At 38.4% G+C, this 17686-nt stretch overlaps 1 protein-coding gene across 2 annotated transcripts; it reads right to left on the reverse strand.

Moving 5' to 3' along the window:
- Window positions 1–690: 690 nt before the first annotated feature.
- On the reverse strand, window positions 691–17506 carry morn5 (MORN repeat containing 5). Of its 2 annotated transcripts, none has more exons than XM_023278170.3 (5): window positions 17373–17506; window positions 15688–15835; window positions 13592–13703; window positions 12227–12358; window positions 691–831 (listed from the first exon to the last, which is right to left on the reverse strand). In XM_023278170.3, the coding sequence occupies exons 1-5, from the start codon at window positions 17417–17419 to the stop codon at window positions 713–715; spliced, it is 558 nt and encodes a 185-aa protein (XP_023133938.2). In that variant the 5' UTR covers window positions 17420–17506; the 3' UTR covers window positions 691–712. The 2 variants fall into 2 exon arrangements, with proteins under 2 accessions (XP_023133938.2, XP_054875061.1); XM_055019086.1 differs by lacking the exon at window positions 691–831 and adding an exon at window positions 9904–11027.
- Window positions 17507–17686: the final 180 nt, after the last annotated feature.

The following is a 17686-nucleotide window of genomic DNA, read 5'->3' on the forward strand; positions in this document are numbered from 1 at the left end:
TAATGATGGCATTTTCAAATGTCATCTTGTAAAGTTCTGTTAAAGAAAACAGAATTTCACTCAGCAGATTAGCACCCTTCATATTAGTTCTAGATATTATGTGGCATACATAGTTTTCACTCAGCTTTTTATTGACAGCTCACTATCTGGAATCAAAACTGCACCCTCTAAACACACACTAACAGTGTATTTGTGTTAAACAAACAGGATTCCACACTGTTTGCATCGCAGCTCATTGTTTAATTGCAACCAAATCAGTTTTGTGACACGGAAGGGAAATTTGTCATAAGGTTAAAATAAAAATAGCACAGTGGGTTGGACAGCATATATTAGATTTTTGACCCAGTTGGAGACTGAGTGCCTATTTAGAATGAATGTTTCTGGGTGGTAGGCGTATCCGATATGATGATTTCACAATCATAGCAACTAAAGTGAAAAACTTAATCAAATTGGAAGAATGCCTGGATATAGACTACGTTGTCTGAAATTGAATGTAAATCCTTTTACTTCTATTTCTCAAAAACACATCCACGCACACTATTATGGAAATTAAGATAAACGCACTGAAAGGCAGCCACAGCACCTTCTAGAACGTATATATAGCAAATGGGAATAAAGATTAAATGGAATAATATCAACAAACACTTTCTTTTGATTTTGTGTCTTATACAAAAACAAACAAAAAAATAATTTCTTATAGTCAAAGTGCAGTTTATTTTCTAATGTTTCCTTCTTCAGATCTGGTTACAACAGATTTTTCAGGATCAACACCAACAAGCTCATCCCAGGTCTTCGGACAAGTCCGCACAATCCACTCATGTTCACAGTCATCTGGAAGAAAAATTCTATTGGTAATATTGAGAATTTTAAGATAAGATCAGCTTTATTCATCCTGGAGGAAATCATTTTGCCAGAGTACAATACAATAAACAATGGTTAGTGGAATATACACAATTACACAGAGGTTAGTAGTAAAACAGAAAAAACAAAGAATGCAAAGTACAAAATGCAAAGTTTCTAAAAGTGTTTGTGTGAAATGTCTAGAAAAAATAAGAAAAATCAACTAGAAAATAAAATAACAAGTACAAGATGTAAACTGTATACTAAAAACAAGAAAGATTAACAGAAAATGAACTGAAAGTAAACACATGTATTGCACGAGAAATATTGCACTTGAACAATGACAATAGTTTAGTTAATATTACTGGAAACAAAGTGTGGATTGAAAGTGTTTATGTAGTTGTTTAACCAAAGCTCAAATTCGAACACACACACACACACACACACACACACACACACACACACACACACACACACACACACACACACACACACACACACACTGCACTCATTTGTGTTGAACTCACTTAAAGCGTTTAAATCAAACGTCTAACAACGTGCATAATTAAACCGCAGGTCATTTGTGGGGTGTGAGGCGCTGAAGTGCCATTATTCAAGTCTCGGGGTAAATTCGTCAAAGCAAGATAAGCCCAACAATTAGCAGAAAATAACTTCTCAGAGCCACTTCAGACACCGATAAATAATAACCTCCACAAAAATGGACTCTTTTTTTCTTCTTCTTTTTAAACCCCAAAGGCTGCCAGAGGAGCCGATAATAAACCCGTTTTTCGTTGTCAGAAAGTGAAACGAGGAGCTAATTGCGGGGGAAGTGAGCTTTCTCTGGAGCGCGCGCAGCTGCACGCACTTGAGCGGCTCGCGGGGGCCTCACTCCCAGGTTGCACTGCTCGCTGGGGCTCCATTGTACCGAGGAGCAGGTCTGCGGCTCTCGGACTGATTGTGCGTAATTGCCAGCGATGGGCGTCAACACTAACAGCCACTTCAAGTACATAGCCTGCCCACCTCCCCCCGCCGTACTCCCTCCAGGCTCTGCTCTCTTCCTCCGTCTGCTTTTCTACCTGCTCCGAGGTCAATTGAACGCACCGGACACGAGGACAGCTGCCACGGCAAACATTTAGCACCGAGTCTTTGTGGCGCACTCGCACGCAGAAAAGGTAATTATTGGAGCCTATATCCCATCATTGTGTTGCCATGAAACACGCTGACCTCAATTAACCACAACCCGCAACCGGCCTTAATGATAATTAGATTGGGACGTTTTCATATTTGCTGTAATTCCGCCCTCTTCAGATTGTATAGCAGCGTTTATCCCGGGATTTAAGTCACGTGTAATTGGCACCTTGAGTTATCTGAGGGCACAGGTGGCTCGTGTGTTTCCTGCAGTCTGAGGGCAGCAGGACATTGCTGTCATTTAGATTTAACAGTAAGCTAGGGCTGCTGGATGGTGGGGGAAAAAATGCAATATTTTGTTTTTCTGCTATATAAAAAATACAAGAATTTTCCTCAGATGACTTACATAACTGTATTGGCAAAGAATTATTAATTCTTGAATGATTAGGTTGATTTTGTAGCGTGAAGCATCTACATCAAAAATAAGAAATTATTTACAAAAAAGCCATTCTGAACCTTTTCATACACTGTCAGAAGCATCTTTTTGCTTTGGATGCCATCAGATCTGGCTTTGTACTCCTCATACAGAGCTCTGTGGTGCTGATAAATGATCAAACACACCAGTTAAGTTGTCTTGTGTAGGGGCAACAACTGTAAGACAGAATACCTATTTCTCATGAAAACAACCTCTCTTAAGCCAAAACATTTCCATACAACTGACTGATGAGTTTCTTTTTGCAACCAAATCTTCTTCTCCTGTTCCTGGCTCGTTTTGCTGAGAACATGTGGAACCTCCATGTCAACAAACTCATTTTCTTGTAAATAAAGTTTTAAAAAACACTCCAATGCATCCAAGAATACTTCATAGAGAGTAAATTGTGTTCTATCAGACAGATTTCTTTTTGGAGATTGGTCATGGAAAATGAGAACCGGCCAAGTGTTCTTTTTGTGTAAAACAACAAAAAAACGTTGTAGCCCAATGTGTTAGAGTTAATTTGACTTATTTCACATCGTACTTCAAGGGATGTGGCTAACTATCATAATGCTGAAGCTGAAATTATATACTGTGCAGCCCTAGTCAGTCATTTCTAGATAGGACTGAGACATTGCAGTTAAACAGACAGAAAACAGAATAACAGCTTCATATATTTATATATTTATGTAACAGCTTTAAAAACAATACCCGAATAGCGAGGAAAAATTAATATAAAGGTAAAACAAGAAGAAAAATGACACAAAAAGCAGCATGTTACCATAAATACATACAAACAAAATGAGAAATGCAACAATAACCCACAAAAGTAGCGATGTCTGATATTGGCTTTTTTGCCAATAACCGATATGCCGATATTGTCCAACTCTCAATTTCATTTTTATTCCAATATTGGGCTGATGTTATCGGATATCCCTACTCAAAAATAATAAAAAGATGAAATCACAGGTTTATAAAATGTTGTGGGAAAAAAAGCGATTTAAAAGAAGTCGCTAATTCTGTGAGCCTTATGTCCTCAGGAAGGTTGTTCCAGAGGTAAACACGGTCACCTTCAGATTTAAGTCTCGACATTTGAACAGCCAGAAGGGCCCCACCTGAGCATCTAAGGCTGCAAGTCCTTTCATATGTGGTCAACATTTCTGTGATGTAGCTTTGGGCAACAGACATGTTTTAAAAGTGATCGGTAAAACTTTAAAATCAACTTCTAACAAACTCAGAGCCAGTGGAGAGAAACAACCAGGTAAAAAGCCAAACCGCTGCATTCTGATATAACTGGAGGTGAGAGCGTGAGTTTTGGAAAAAAGAAGGAGTTACAGTGGTCAAGGCTGGAGAAAATAAGTGTGTGAATGACTTTTCCCAGGTTGGAGTATGAGAGTGTTACACCATATCTGTAAAGCAAATTTCAGAACAACTTTTCATGCACCTTAATCTTCAATAAGGTTCTGAATTCACACACTTTAGCAGTTTCCTTGTTGGTATCCATCTGGACCAGCAACCTGCATGAACGACCTTTGTGTAACGTACACAGGAGAGAGAGTGTGTGGAAGCGATAATGGCACCTTGTTAAAGTCTGTTTATCTTAATCCTTAAAATACACTCGGAGGGAAAAGTGTTTCCTTCCAGCCTAATGGCAGTGATTTAACACACACACACACAGAGACATACACGTATACAAAGACATACACACAGGCTTAATTACTCACAGCAAAACTCCTCTACCATGGTGATTTGCATAAGAGAGGATTAAGTTCTGCTGGATTTGATGGTGAAATAGAAGCAGGTTTTCTTTAAAATTCACAGAAACATGAGAACTGTGACTCAGAGATGTTATTAAGACACCAAATCCTGGAGCTGCCCCGCTGACACTGACCAGAGGCTCGACTTAGTGGACTTACAGGATCATAATGTGTGGTTTCTAAGTGGAGGCGCTGCAGCGAAATAGAACTAAATGTGAACACTCAAAGAAACATTCAAACATGTAGAAGTCATCTGTCTCCAATTCAGTCAGCAGATCAGCCGGTGGTTTTGCGTCTTGATGACACATATCACAGAAAACAGTGGTGGTTTTCCGGGTTTCTGGCTTTTAAAGAGAGATATTGATCTTTACAGTTATTAATCCATCTGCCACATTTGACAGGATTTAACATGTGAATCCTGTTTTACGGTGAAAATTTGTCCCGAACATGTTTGAAAAATGAGAGTATTGAGGGAAGGCAGTGTGAGGATATGTTCCACTCCCCAGCGCCCCAGCTGATCGTATCTGTCTGTGAAACACCTCGACTGGACGGGGACAAAGGGAGGGGAGCCGTGGTTTGGTCACCAGAGGTGTTTTGCTTGGCAGTGGAATGTTTTCAGTGTGGAGCTCCCTCTGTGCCGAGTTTCAAATGGAAGCAGTTCTCCCAGAAACAGGAAAGTGCTACACATAATATGGCAACACATGGCCCCATCTGAGCTTGCCAAGAGAGAACACAGTATACACAAGCGATGTGTGTGTGTTTGTTTGTAATAGCAGAACATATTCAATCAGGCAGTGGTGGAGGTTTGATTGTGCAGATGTGGCCTATGCATCTTTTTCCCTTATTCTGTTTTTAATTGCAGTTTCATAGAGTAATGCAAATGTGTTAGATTGTACCTCCAAACTTGAGCAATCTTCATCAGTGCTGACAAATTAAAGTACTATTGTATGTCTCTGCAAGTGTGTGGGAGCGCAGATAAAAATAACCTCTTGAGTCGCTTGTATTTGTAATATTTAGCTTGTTGATTATGTGATTTGTATTTCAGATTTAACGGTAATCACTTCCTGGTGCTGTAGTCTTTTGGCTTTAATTAAGCAGGGCTGGTTGGGACACACTGAGGTGGAACCACATGTTTGTTGTAATGCTCTCATCAAAATAAAAATGGAAATTAAATCTAAAAAGCTAAATCAAGCCACATCTCCGATCTGAATTCCTGAACTTCATTAGCTGTTTAACGAGCAGTATGTGAAATGGTGTTCTGTTATTTGTGTTTAGACAATGGCCAACCCTTGTGGAAAAAAAAGCCTTTTATCTAACTGTCCTTCCTATAAACCATCTCAATTTCATCTTAATTCCCTGAGTTGGATTCGCACCTGATGTCTACCAGCAATGATGAAGACAAAAGTGTTTTTGCTTCTGCCATATTTATGCAATGCAAAGGTATTTAGCAAGACACAAATAATCAGCTGCTCAGATCTTTTTTTAAATTACAATTAGAAGACAAAGATGGATCAGTCTGCCATCTATTATACTATCTGCTGCTGAACAAGTGTGTGTGCACTGACATGTTCTCCTTTTCTTCTTTTCACATCACCTGGTTTACCCATTATGTGACAGATGAGTTAAGGAGATTGAAAAGCTGCAGAGTAATAGTTAATGGCATATTCCTGTGGAAGTAAACTGGAACTTTTTTCGTCTTAAGGAGGTAGTTTTGCAACCAAGTGACCTGTCTAATTCCTGTTGATCCTGCTTGCCTTCCAAACTCCCTTCTTCTTACTTGTCTTGTGGTATCGTCACACAAAAAAAGTCCTCTTACTGGGTCCAGCATAAGGGAGCTGCACCAATCACTGAAATGTTGGTTTGGATGATGATCTGGAACCCCACCTCTGAAACCCCAGTGAGCAGCTCCTTAAATGTGGTGTTGTAGATATCAACTAACACATGATTCTGGAGGTAACTGCAGTTTTTCACTTAAAGTTAATCGGAAAACGAATTTAATGGACAATTTAGGGAGAAGATTGTTTTTCAAGACAATTTGCTCCTAAACAACGATGCAGGAAAGAACAAGCGATGCCAGCCCAGTGGGTCGGCACTGAAAAGATCAGTTAGAAATCTCTCTCCCTCAGCTTGCAGAGTCTTTTAGTTCAACACCTACAGTCATGACTTCTCTACTCCATGCAAATACTCCTAGTTTTTCCCTAAAATCAATGAGTAAAATGATGTTTGCGGTGTGTTTTTGTGGGCTTGGCTCAGTGAACCATTAACAATCAGAATCACTTTCAACTTTTTACTGTACATTGGTGTCTCAAACGCTGAACAGGCCGTAAGTCAGGGTCGTGCATCTGATTATTGTTGTCATTGTTTGTACTACAATTATTTGGCACACACATTTATCCATGGTGACTCCCATTTGGGAAATGGTTTGAGGTTTCCTATCAGGCTTGAGGAACAAACAACCAACTCTACTCTTGGCTGACCTCCTCTTTCACCTCAGATACAGCAATTCATAGAAAGGTTATCAGTTATTTCTATGTGTGTAAACCAATCAGCCACAACATTACAATCACCTGCCTAACATTCTGTAGGTCCTGCTTATGCCAGGAAAACAGCTCTGAACCATCAGAACATGGACACAGGACATGGGGTAGAGCCTGGCACCAAGTTGGACCCTGTGGGTTGCAGGGTGGAGGGTGTTCCAGCATGTTCCCTGGATGCGTGATCAGATTGGGTTCTGGTTGTGTTCTAGGTCAATGCCTTAGGCTCTTAGTGTTTGTCGAGTCGTCCTTGAGCAGTTTTAGAAGCATGGCAAGGCACACTGCCTTTAACCCTTGTGTTGTCCTGTGGGTCAAAATTGACCCATTTTCAAGTTTCAAAATGTGGGAAAAAATATATATTTTCACAGTGAAACTTCTGATGTCCACATTTTCAACATTCTTGGGAAATGTTTGAACATTTTTTGGTGGAAAAAAGAAATGTTAAAAATGTTTCTTAAGAACATTCACAAAAAAAATCAACCAAAATCCATGAATTTCGCTGTATTTTGGTAGATTTTTATGTGAATGTTCTTAAAGAAAATATTTGAAGTTTTACTGATATATATGTAATCACTTTAGATATTTTTAGGATTTTTTTTGGAAGATTTTTACTCATTTTTAAAAAATATTTACAAGAATTTTCTTTCCAAATTTGGGGGATTTTCTAAAAATAAACCTTTGAAGGGAAACTTTTAAGGAATTATTGGAATTTTTTCCTGAAGATTTTGCAAATTTTCAGAAATTTGGGGAATTTTTTGCTGAATATTTGGATTTTTTTTCAGACAAGGAAACAATATTTTTTGGTGCCTGCAAATGAAGACAACAGGCGGGTTAAGGGAATGTGCTTCAACTAGAACAGAGTTTTGGTAGGTGATACGTATCAAAGTGACATCCACATGAATGCCAGGATCCAAGGTTGTCCCACAGAACAATGCATTGTAATAAATTGATCAGTGTTATTCACCTCTTCTTGTAGTTGAAGGGTATATAGAGGTTCACTGTTGAAAATGAGAGCAGACAGACAGCTGTATTCGGATGTCAGAACTTACTCTTGAACCCTTGATTAGCATCTACTCACACCACTTTTGATTTCCTCTGTCAGTCAACATTTCTACATCGGGCACCAGTATTCTTGAAAAATCCGTCCATACATGCAGGCGTTGATGACAAGAAATCCAAAAATAACCTATAACCTCTTGGGGAATATTAGCAGCAGATCCTATTGTTTTGCTATTTGGCACTTTTCCAAGGCGGACTGTTTGTCCAAGTTAGCAACAGTAACTACGGAGGGCAGGACTTCACAAAAGGTCCGTTTTGGCCGGTAATTCAAGTTTATCCTGATATTTCCTAGCAACAACATGCAGTTCCAGGGGGTGTAACGTCAGTCATCTGGGGTTAAAACAATTCCATACGCATCTTTTCTGCAGCTTTTGTAAATATGAGTCTTTGTCTTCGCTGGTTCAGTCTTCCCTTGCCCACAGCTACATGGGGAGCTCCTTCCTCTTTCTTGCCACAGCAAACGTCCCAACTGGGAGGGTGGGTCTTCCCCGTGTCCCATCATCCTCGTGGTCCTCATCCTGGGCGGAAGCCACGAGGCAATAAATTCAGTCTTCACACCCACTCTGACAAATATGCCTTCACCTCCCGGGGTTGAAAATAAATCCATACAGGATACAGGAGCATTCTTCTCAAGAATTGTGCACCAAGACAAAAGCGACAGCACATGGGCTTAAATAGTGTATGTAGCACTAGCCACATAGAGAGCACATCCCTCCGCACACATGCACATGAACACTGCCAAAATAAAAGGCCCTCATCAATTAAACAGTTCCTGTTTTACTCCACATTTATCTAAATGAAAACAGAGTCAGAGTATAGTTGGAAGTGTTCAGTTCCTCTTCTTTTTCATCTCATTTGAAAAAAAAGTCTTTCCTTCTTATCCTGTCTTCTTGTCCTCCCTCATATCTCTTACCCTCCATCATTCCACTGATCAATACCAGAACTGTAATGATGATGAACAACTCACATCAAGGAAAGGATCGCAAAACATATTTTTGTCCTCTTACACATGCTGATGACATCTGGCGAGGATGTGGGTCTTCTGACTCTACACTTATGTAAATGAGATTTGCGTGCTTGTGGAACTAATCTGTATTATGTTGCAAGTAGTTCATCCGAATACAAATATTCTGCCCTAAAATACATTTCTACCTTAGGGAGCGTATGAGTCATACGTTAAGTTCTGCCAGGAATCATATGTTTGCATTTGTGATGTAAAAAAAAAAAATAATAAAATTATTTATTTATTTATTTATTTTTTATATATATATATATATATATATATATATATATATATATATATATATATATATGTATATATATGTATATATATAAAATAAAACAGGTTTGGAAATGATTAGAGGAGAATCCAGCTGCTGAGGCTGGACTTTGTCTTATTTAACAGTGAAAGGATACCAGAAAAAGCCTGTTTTGAATGTTTGGTGTGTTTCTAAAATTAAAACCAACATTTCAAGTGTTCTGCAAGAGTTTGCATCTCAGTAGTTTGTTAAGATACTGTGCAGTGCATGTTCAGTTAGAAGATCACAAGACTACAGACTCTACAGCCAAGATACCAGCTCTATAAAGACAGAGGGTCACTGAGGTCAGCATGGTTCACCTGCTGGGGACCAAGAATGCTTGTAAAAAGTTTCATGACAATTCATTCAGTAGCTGTTGAGATATTCCAATCTGGACCAAAATGGCAGACAGACTAGCTGATGACCAGTGGAGCAAAGTAACTAAATAGATTTACTAAAATACTATATATAGCTAGAATTTTCAGTTACTTGTAATTTTATGGAGTGTTTCCATTTTTCTTCTACATGATACTTCGACTTAACTACAATCCAGAGGTAAACACTGCACTTTTCGCATCACCACATATATTTGATAACTTTAACTAGTAGTTACTTTGCATACTTATAATACAAAATATAATACGATATTACTAGTTTAATTAGTTTAGTTTAGTTTAATATACATTTACACTTTATTGGGAGCTTTATATGTAAATCAACTTCACCCTCAACAGCAGTGAAACTATTTTTTTATATGTCAGTGCATCAATAATTAGAATCAAATAATATTATTCTGAAATGAAACATTCTGCATAGTGAGTATTTTCCCCTCTAAACAATTAGGTGCAGTTTGATGCAAATACTTTTGTACTGCTACTTGAGTATTTGTACAGTGTGGTAGTAGTGCTACTTTCCCATAAGTATAAAATCTGAATACTTCTCACCACTGCTGAGAACATCTCCACATTGCCATCCCTCGTCTAACATTATCTAACTATCTGGCATTGTGTAGTGATGTAAAAAGTGCTGGGAGACATGATGAGCGGAGGATGTCAGAATTTAGGAATTGCTATCTGGACACCTGACAAACTGCATCCACTTCAAATCAGGACTTCCAGACTGGGCACTCACTCAGTGGAAAAATGTGTCTTCAATTTTCCACTCTTGACAAATAACAAAAGAAAAAAAAACTTTTGAAATTGCTGCTTTTGCCTTATCAACGTGCTTATCATATGACATGCGGCAGTAATCTCACATCAGAAAATACAGAGATAATGCATTTAATATTGCTTTATGGGTTCATTCTTATAAATACTTTCCTCTTATAGCCTCGCTGTATGATCTCAGAGTTGTAGTTTAAAAAAGGGCAAGGAAAAAGTGGTCCTCCCTCAAACAAATTCAATACAAGACTTTGACCTTTGGCTGCACAGTGACTTGGTGGTTAGCACTTTCGCCTTGCAGCTAGAAGATCCCTGGTTTGCGCCCCGGCCTTCCCAGGATCTTTCTGCATGGAGTTTGCATGTTCTCCCTGTACATGTGTGGGTTTCCTCCCACAGTCCAAAAACATGCTCAGGTTAATTGGTAGCTCTAAATTTTCTGTAAGTGTGAATGCGAGTGTGATTGTTTGTCTGTATAAATGCGCTTTTCCGCTAGCACCTACTCGGTTTAGGTCGTTTTCCATTACAATTGAGTACCACCTCATGGTGGGTGGAGTCGTCATAGCACGGTGGCCCTGAAGTCCCTTAGCATCATTTGTATGCGACACAAATGCAACACAACAATGGAGGACATCGAGGCGATGGTATACCTGCTGCTCAGTCTATGGCTTTTTGCCAGATTCCTGTTCTGTGAAGAGCAATGCGCACCGTCACTGTTGCCGTCCAGGTGTCCTCTGTCTTCACCCTAAGTCAGCTGGGATAGACTCCAGCTCCCCACGACCCTAATGAGGATTAAGCGGTGTATAGATAACGGATGGATGGATGGATGGATGGATGGATGGATGGATGGACTTTGACCTTGCTTGAAAGTAGCTTCAGCAAAGCTTCAAGTCAAAATACAATCAGGAATACTATCTAAAACTATTTATTTACATTCTCTGAGTGCATTCCTCCTTCTGTGCCTCTGACCCAGTCACTTTGAAGTCAGCTGTTCCTTTTTCTATTGCTATCAGCTGCCATTTGACAGATCAATCAACCCTCCTCCACCTTCAGTTTCCTCAGTATCACTCTACATCACTGCTCATCCACCACCTGTGTCTAGACATGATCAGCAGATGTTCCGGGTTGTGAGTACAGCTCATGGACTCACAACCCCCTTTAACCAGTCTTTAAGTCTTTCTTTTATTTGATTCTTGTCTTATTGTTTGTTTGCAGAAGTCAAGTTGTTAAAAGGTAGACATAATTTTACACATGTATTGTTGGAACACAACTTCCTGAACATTTCCCTCCTTAAATAATCCCGCATTTTCAGACTCTGTGTCTCCTTATGTTTATATCTTGGAGCAACATGACTTAAGGAGTCTACATTCAAGAACTCCACCAAACACTCCAACAACATTAGGTGCCAAATTCATGTTGTCTGCAGACATACTAAAGCAGCCGTGTGTTGCAGTTTCAAAACAGAGATTACATCAACAGCAACATGATTGCTGGAATGAACATTGTTTCTAGTCATGGTCAATTATAGAAACTAATGGTGCTGCTTTATTCAGTTTCTAAATAAATACATTTCACACACAGCAATCCATCACTGAAAGGTGCTTCGCTGGACGTAAGAAGTTGTGTACATAATTTGAAATGGAAATTTGTGTTTGCTCTTGACTTCCATCTTTGCAATTGACCTTGGCACAGCAGATTACGATGCCTGGATATTACTCAACATTCTGATGGAACCAATTTGGCATTAGGTTGATGGAAAGAAATGTGCACAAACAAAAGGGATGCAAACAGTAAAAAAAGTAGGATTTTCAGGTTGATGCAGTTAACGCTACTTTATATGTGGACTGTGGACTACTACTTTTATTCACCTCACACTGTAAGTATAGTCGAGGCAAGAAATATATTAAATGAAGCCATGTCTCAGACAGGCCAACTATCTTTGGTATAACAGATTCTTTAAACAGCATGTTTTCTGTCTCACCTGCATTCCTCAGGAATCTGCCAGTGTAGGAAGTGACGACTCTTGTTTTGGGGTCATAGAAACCGTCTCCACAGTCGTAACATCCATCAGGAATGACTCTTGGAGGATGAACATCAGACATCTGAGATTCTCCTGTATGAACACAATGGTTGTTTTGCATTGAATGGTTTTATCATTCTCTTTTTCAACTATTGTAACTACTCCGGTGTGATGTATAGAAGGCCACGCATCATACGGATGTCTTTCAACATTTATTTGCTCTTCAGTCAGCCGACACCGTGAAAATGAAAATAAATGACATACAAACATTTCGGAAATACACAAAATTTCACAAAAATGTCTCTAATTAGACAGATTCCAAAAAATCTTTCAAGCTAGTTATCTGTCGTTAGACGGGTCCCACATGCTAGCTTACGACAACGCTGTATTAAACCGTCCATACAACACACTTCAACAAATAATGGCAACAAATATGAAACAAAATAAAACTTATAAGTCACAGTTACTGTGTGTGTCTCTCAGACCGTGCAGAATAATTAGGTTTTTTAGGTCTTGTCTTTTCCTCTCTGGCAATGTTGGCGTTTTCCTCTGCAGCTATATTGTATCTGACCCGCAATCCAAACATATGACCCTAAACTAAACTGCAGTCATGTGACTTGTTTCATATTACATCAAATGAGCATGGTAAAACAGCATTAGACTGTTAGCCAAACATCAGTTTTTAAAGGTGTACATTGATCTTTCTTAACATCTTATTTATTATGCTTCCAATTAGTTTTAATGATCACATGAATTCAAACATTTATGAAATAACGACAAAAAACAACAACCAACTTGAAACCAGAAATTCCAGAATTATTGTCTTATGGACAGTTACAACTATTAACAACATTAGCAACAGTTTGGGGAGTGACTTAGTGGTTAATGCTGTTGCACACCAAGGAGATTCTGGGTTCCATCCTAATGGCTTCTGCATTCCACCAACTATTTGTCTGACTAATGGTGGACATAAACCTTGGCTTATGATGCAGTGTTACAAGATCACCTGCTAACTTTGCTTGGTAAAACTCACAGTCAACTAACTTATTCTACCTTGTGGGAAAGGCACTCAGTCTAACAATAGAGAGATAAGAATTTAAGACCTTACAAGGAAACTTATATTAATTTACTTTGTAGACTGTGTGCTTATCACATTCATGGGTTTTAGTGGTACTCCTCTTACTATCAGATTTTCTCAACTTATGAAGTGCGTTTTATTTCAAGGATTCACTCTAAATGATGCGTGTGTTTGCTTATAGAGGGATTAAGGAGAACTTGTAATGTGACCAAATGAGCAAATACTTAAGCAAATAAATAAATTCCAACCTGCCGGTCTGAGCCCGTTGCACCGCTCGCTGTAGAAACGCCTGTCGTAACCATCACAATAGTCCCAGTCCTTCTCCTGATACTGCAGACCATCAGCAAACGTAAATGACCCCTTGGGAGGAAATACAGTGAGAAACACAGTGAATCATCCTCATTATTAAGTCAACTCATTCGAAAGGCAAAAAAATCCTACTTTCCAGTCATCTCAAGTGTAATCTTGACGTGTAGTTTCAACTTTTCATGCCAGAAATTTGGGATAATCTGCCTGTGCAACTAGTACACAATTTCATTTGTGCTCCTCACAGCATTTTTTTAAAAAAATGTCGAAAACCCCAGAGCAGAAAAAATGCCCCTGTTACTCCAGATAATGCACAGACCTCACTGGTGACGGGTTTCACTGGGAAGATTCCTTTGATAGAAAGTAGTTCCAGTAAAAACTATCAAATGCGAGGTCTGGGGGTTATCCTACTAAGCCCAGACGGGGTTTCTGGCGAGATAAGTCGCTGTTGAGGTTTTCAAATGTCAATTTTCAGTGCTTTCGGCCCCACAAAAGAATTTAAATTTCCCTCCATTGTCTTTGGGTTGAGGAGGAACTCTCAGAGATGGATATCTCCAAACCTCAGCAGATAAAACCAAAACTGTCTGTGCAGATATGCATCGCTGGGGGAAAGCAGAAAAATATGTCTTTTGGTATCTTGGATGAACTGAAAGACTGTGTGTGTGTGTGTGTGTGTGTGTGTGTGTGTGTGTGTGTGTGTGTGTGTGTGTGTGTGTGTGTGTGTGTGTGTGTGTGTGTGTGTGTGTGTGTGTGTGTGTGTGTGTGTGTGTGTGTGTGTGTGTGTGTGTGTGTGTGTGTCTGTGTGTGTGTGTGTGTGTGTATTACTGAGAATGAAAACAGATTTTTTTAAAACAGCATACAATGTCCAGTAATTTGTGTACTGAACTCATAACTGTAATATTTTCCATGCTGTTCTGACAGTATGCTTTGCAGTTACCAAAAAATGCCATCAATTCAGATTTTATAACATAGATAACACAGATCTATACTTAGCTGGGAGAGTATCAAACACAAATTCAAAGAGAAGAGAAGAGAAGAGATTAAATTGAGGAATTTGCTGGTGTGCCAGAATCACATGAGTTTTATGTAAAAGACCTTTTCCACAGTATATATTTAGACTGCATTCACTGCAGGAGAAGCACAGGTGTGACAAATAACACTGATTTCCCTACATGATGCAAGTGAATTTCCATTATCTTGCACCAGGTTCGCATTTGTTATATTCCTTTTACTTTTTTAGCACATTTGGATAATGTTTCACTATACAAGATATATAAGAAATCATTACACATAAATAACAAAATGTTAAGAAAAATAATTATCCTACAAGAATTTTAGGCTATCTTGTTCATTAATGTACACAATGAATTTCCCTCTTATAGCCTCACGATACCTTGAAATGCTTGTTAGGATCATAGAAGCATTAATAATAATAAAATAAATATCACAGAGAGATATTTGTAGTATTTCAAAGCACCAAAATCAGAGAATATACCAAACAGAGAACGTCAGCCCACAGGCTGAGAGGCATGGTTGAAGGAAGAGGTAAAGCTGAAGAATGAACTGTGAGCTACCAGATATAATTTCCAGAGTTTGGATTTCTGGGATTATTGGATGGCTATCGGTCTGGTTTTGAATAGATGCAGATTTCCTTGGGCTGGCATAGAATGCAGGTGCAGCATAGACTGTTCCAGGGTTAGTCATGGTTCAGAGCTGCTATCATTTCACATGAACCGCATCTGCAATGATGATAATAATTGGAGCGATCGCCATTGTGGCAAAGCCTATGAAACACTGCATCCGAGCAGAAGAGACTAAATCTTTTACAGGGAAAAACGAGAGAAACCTAATTACTACGACAATAACGGTGAGTGATTGCTAAGAGGGACCAGATGTAGTATCAACTATAACCAATTTGAAACACACAGGGGCATGCATGTGGATGCATGCATTCTGACATGCATGCAGACACACACACACACACACACACACACACACACACACACACACACACACACACACACGCACAGCTCCTCACCTGTTTGGCGATGCCGTTCTCCCATTCGGCTTCATATTTACTTCCATTTGGAAAGTGCAGCACTCCTTTGCCATGGAACATCCCATCTTTCATCTCTCCTACATACTTAGTATCTGTGGAGAAGGTGTACTCTCCTACACCTTCCATCCTAAAGAAGAGAAAGAAATAGCTTCACCATGCTTTGTCAGTTTAGTTAGCTCAATATAAATCACTTGGGTCAATATATAATTGAGGGACTTTTGAAGTCCATGGGATATATCTTGCATACATTTTTATTAAATGTTAAAAAAACTAATGTTTTTCATGTTCATTATGATCATGTCTTTACATATTCCATAATTATTTATTATGGAAACAATCACTTATTAATAAAAAATGACTCGAAATCACTAAAATGTCAGCTAAATAACTGTCACAATTTAATAACAACCACCTTCTAATTAGCTAAACTATAATAAAATGAGCTCATTCAAAAAATGTTTTGATTGTGTTTTTTTCATTAAGTTGAGATAATCATGACAGATCTTTCTTTTTTGCCAATATATCACATTTTATATGGAAAATAACTAATTGTATCTGTGTCCCAGAAATCACTTTCAACCAAGTTACCCATTACAAAAACACCTCTCAATGAAGTGTGTTAATTCCAGATCACATGACCTGCTCCACATGATGTCATTTCCTCCTGAAGAAAAGACTGGCCAGACTCCAAGGCTTTCTGACTTATTTAATGTAAAGTAGTGTGTGAGTCAAGTGTGGATTTATGGCATGTCAACAGCTTTACTACAATATTTTTATAAATAATTTTCAATTTCAATTTTGCTCAATTGTATATATAATATTTAGAAGAATCTTTCTGTAAAAATGCCATGTGGTGTTTGGTTATAGGTGGCCATGTTGATTTTAGGCCTGAAAACAGCAAAAATGTCAACTATGATACCTGTCAACTATGTTACAAAAAGTGCCACAATTATATATTGACCCACTCTGTGATTCTTTTAATTTTGTTGTATTAGTGGCATGAATATAAATATGTGTAGATTTCAGGGACGGCCAATGTGATACGTACCCCCCTAGTAAAGGACTTTTATTTTACAAAACTTCTTTCCTCATAGAAACAACAAATCCCCTGACACAGGCTAGTCTTTATACTTAAATCTATATCAAACATAGATACATGCTCTGAATATTTGAACATGAGCAGAAATCTTGCTGAAACACACATGACCTGTTAAACTCAATTTGTTTGCAAATTAATTCAAATAAAGAAATTTATCATCGACACAAATAGGTGTCACATGTGCATTCAAAGAAGTTATTTCCCCAAACAAAAGACACCAACAAGAACAGATGAGTAAATTTAGTCTGTGTGTTGACTCAGCTGGGATAATATGAGCTACATTACTAAATGTTGAACTAGAGGAAAATAAATATTTGAAAGCAATAAAGGATGCCTGAGAGTCTCATTGCATTATATTCCATTATATTTTGAATTTTGGTGTTTTCGTTTTCATAGTTAAAGAAAGGCCGACCACAAATTAACACAACTGGTGTATAAATATTTACAACAATGCATGAAATTAAGCGTTTGACACAATTTTCCCGAAGAACAGGACCCCCAGAGCTCCTGCTTTAAGGAGTTTAACTGCTAAGTTCAAGTCCATATAAAAGAATACTTCATTTACCTGCCATTTTTACTATCTCCTTTGTAGCTGCTTCCTATTAGCTCCATTAAAATACTGACTTGCTGGCGCCCTTGTCGCTTTTGTAAAAGAAATATAAACCAGTAGTGACTAAACGAGACAACACAACGGTTAAGATGTCACGTTGCTATGGCAACAAGCTTGAACTGTTCCGCATAAAACGTAACACACTGTCTGTTATATATACATTTTTTTTAGAATTGTAATATTTGTTAAATGAATTGTCATGGGTGTAAGATATGCACAAAACAGAAAAGTTTATTGTACTTAAATAGTTTTCTTTGTTGTTCATGAAG

Source organism: Amphiprion ocellaris, chromosome 17, assembly GCF_022539595.1.
Source record: "Amphiprion ocellaris isolate individual 3 ecotype Okinawa chromosome 17, ASM2253959v1, whole genome shotgun sequence".
Taxonomy (NCBI): Eukaryota; Metazoa; Chordata; class Actinopteri; family Pomacentridae; genus Amphiprion; species Amphiprion ocellaris.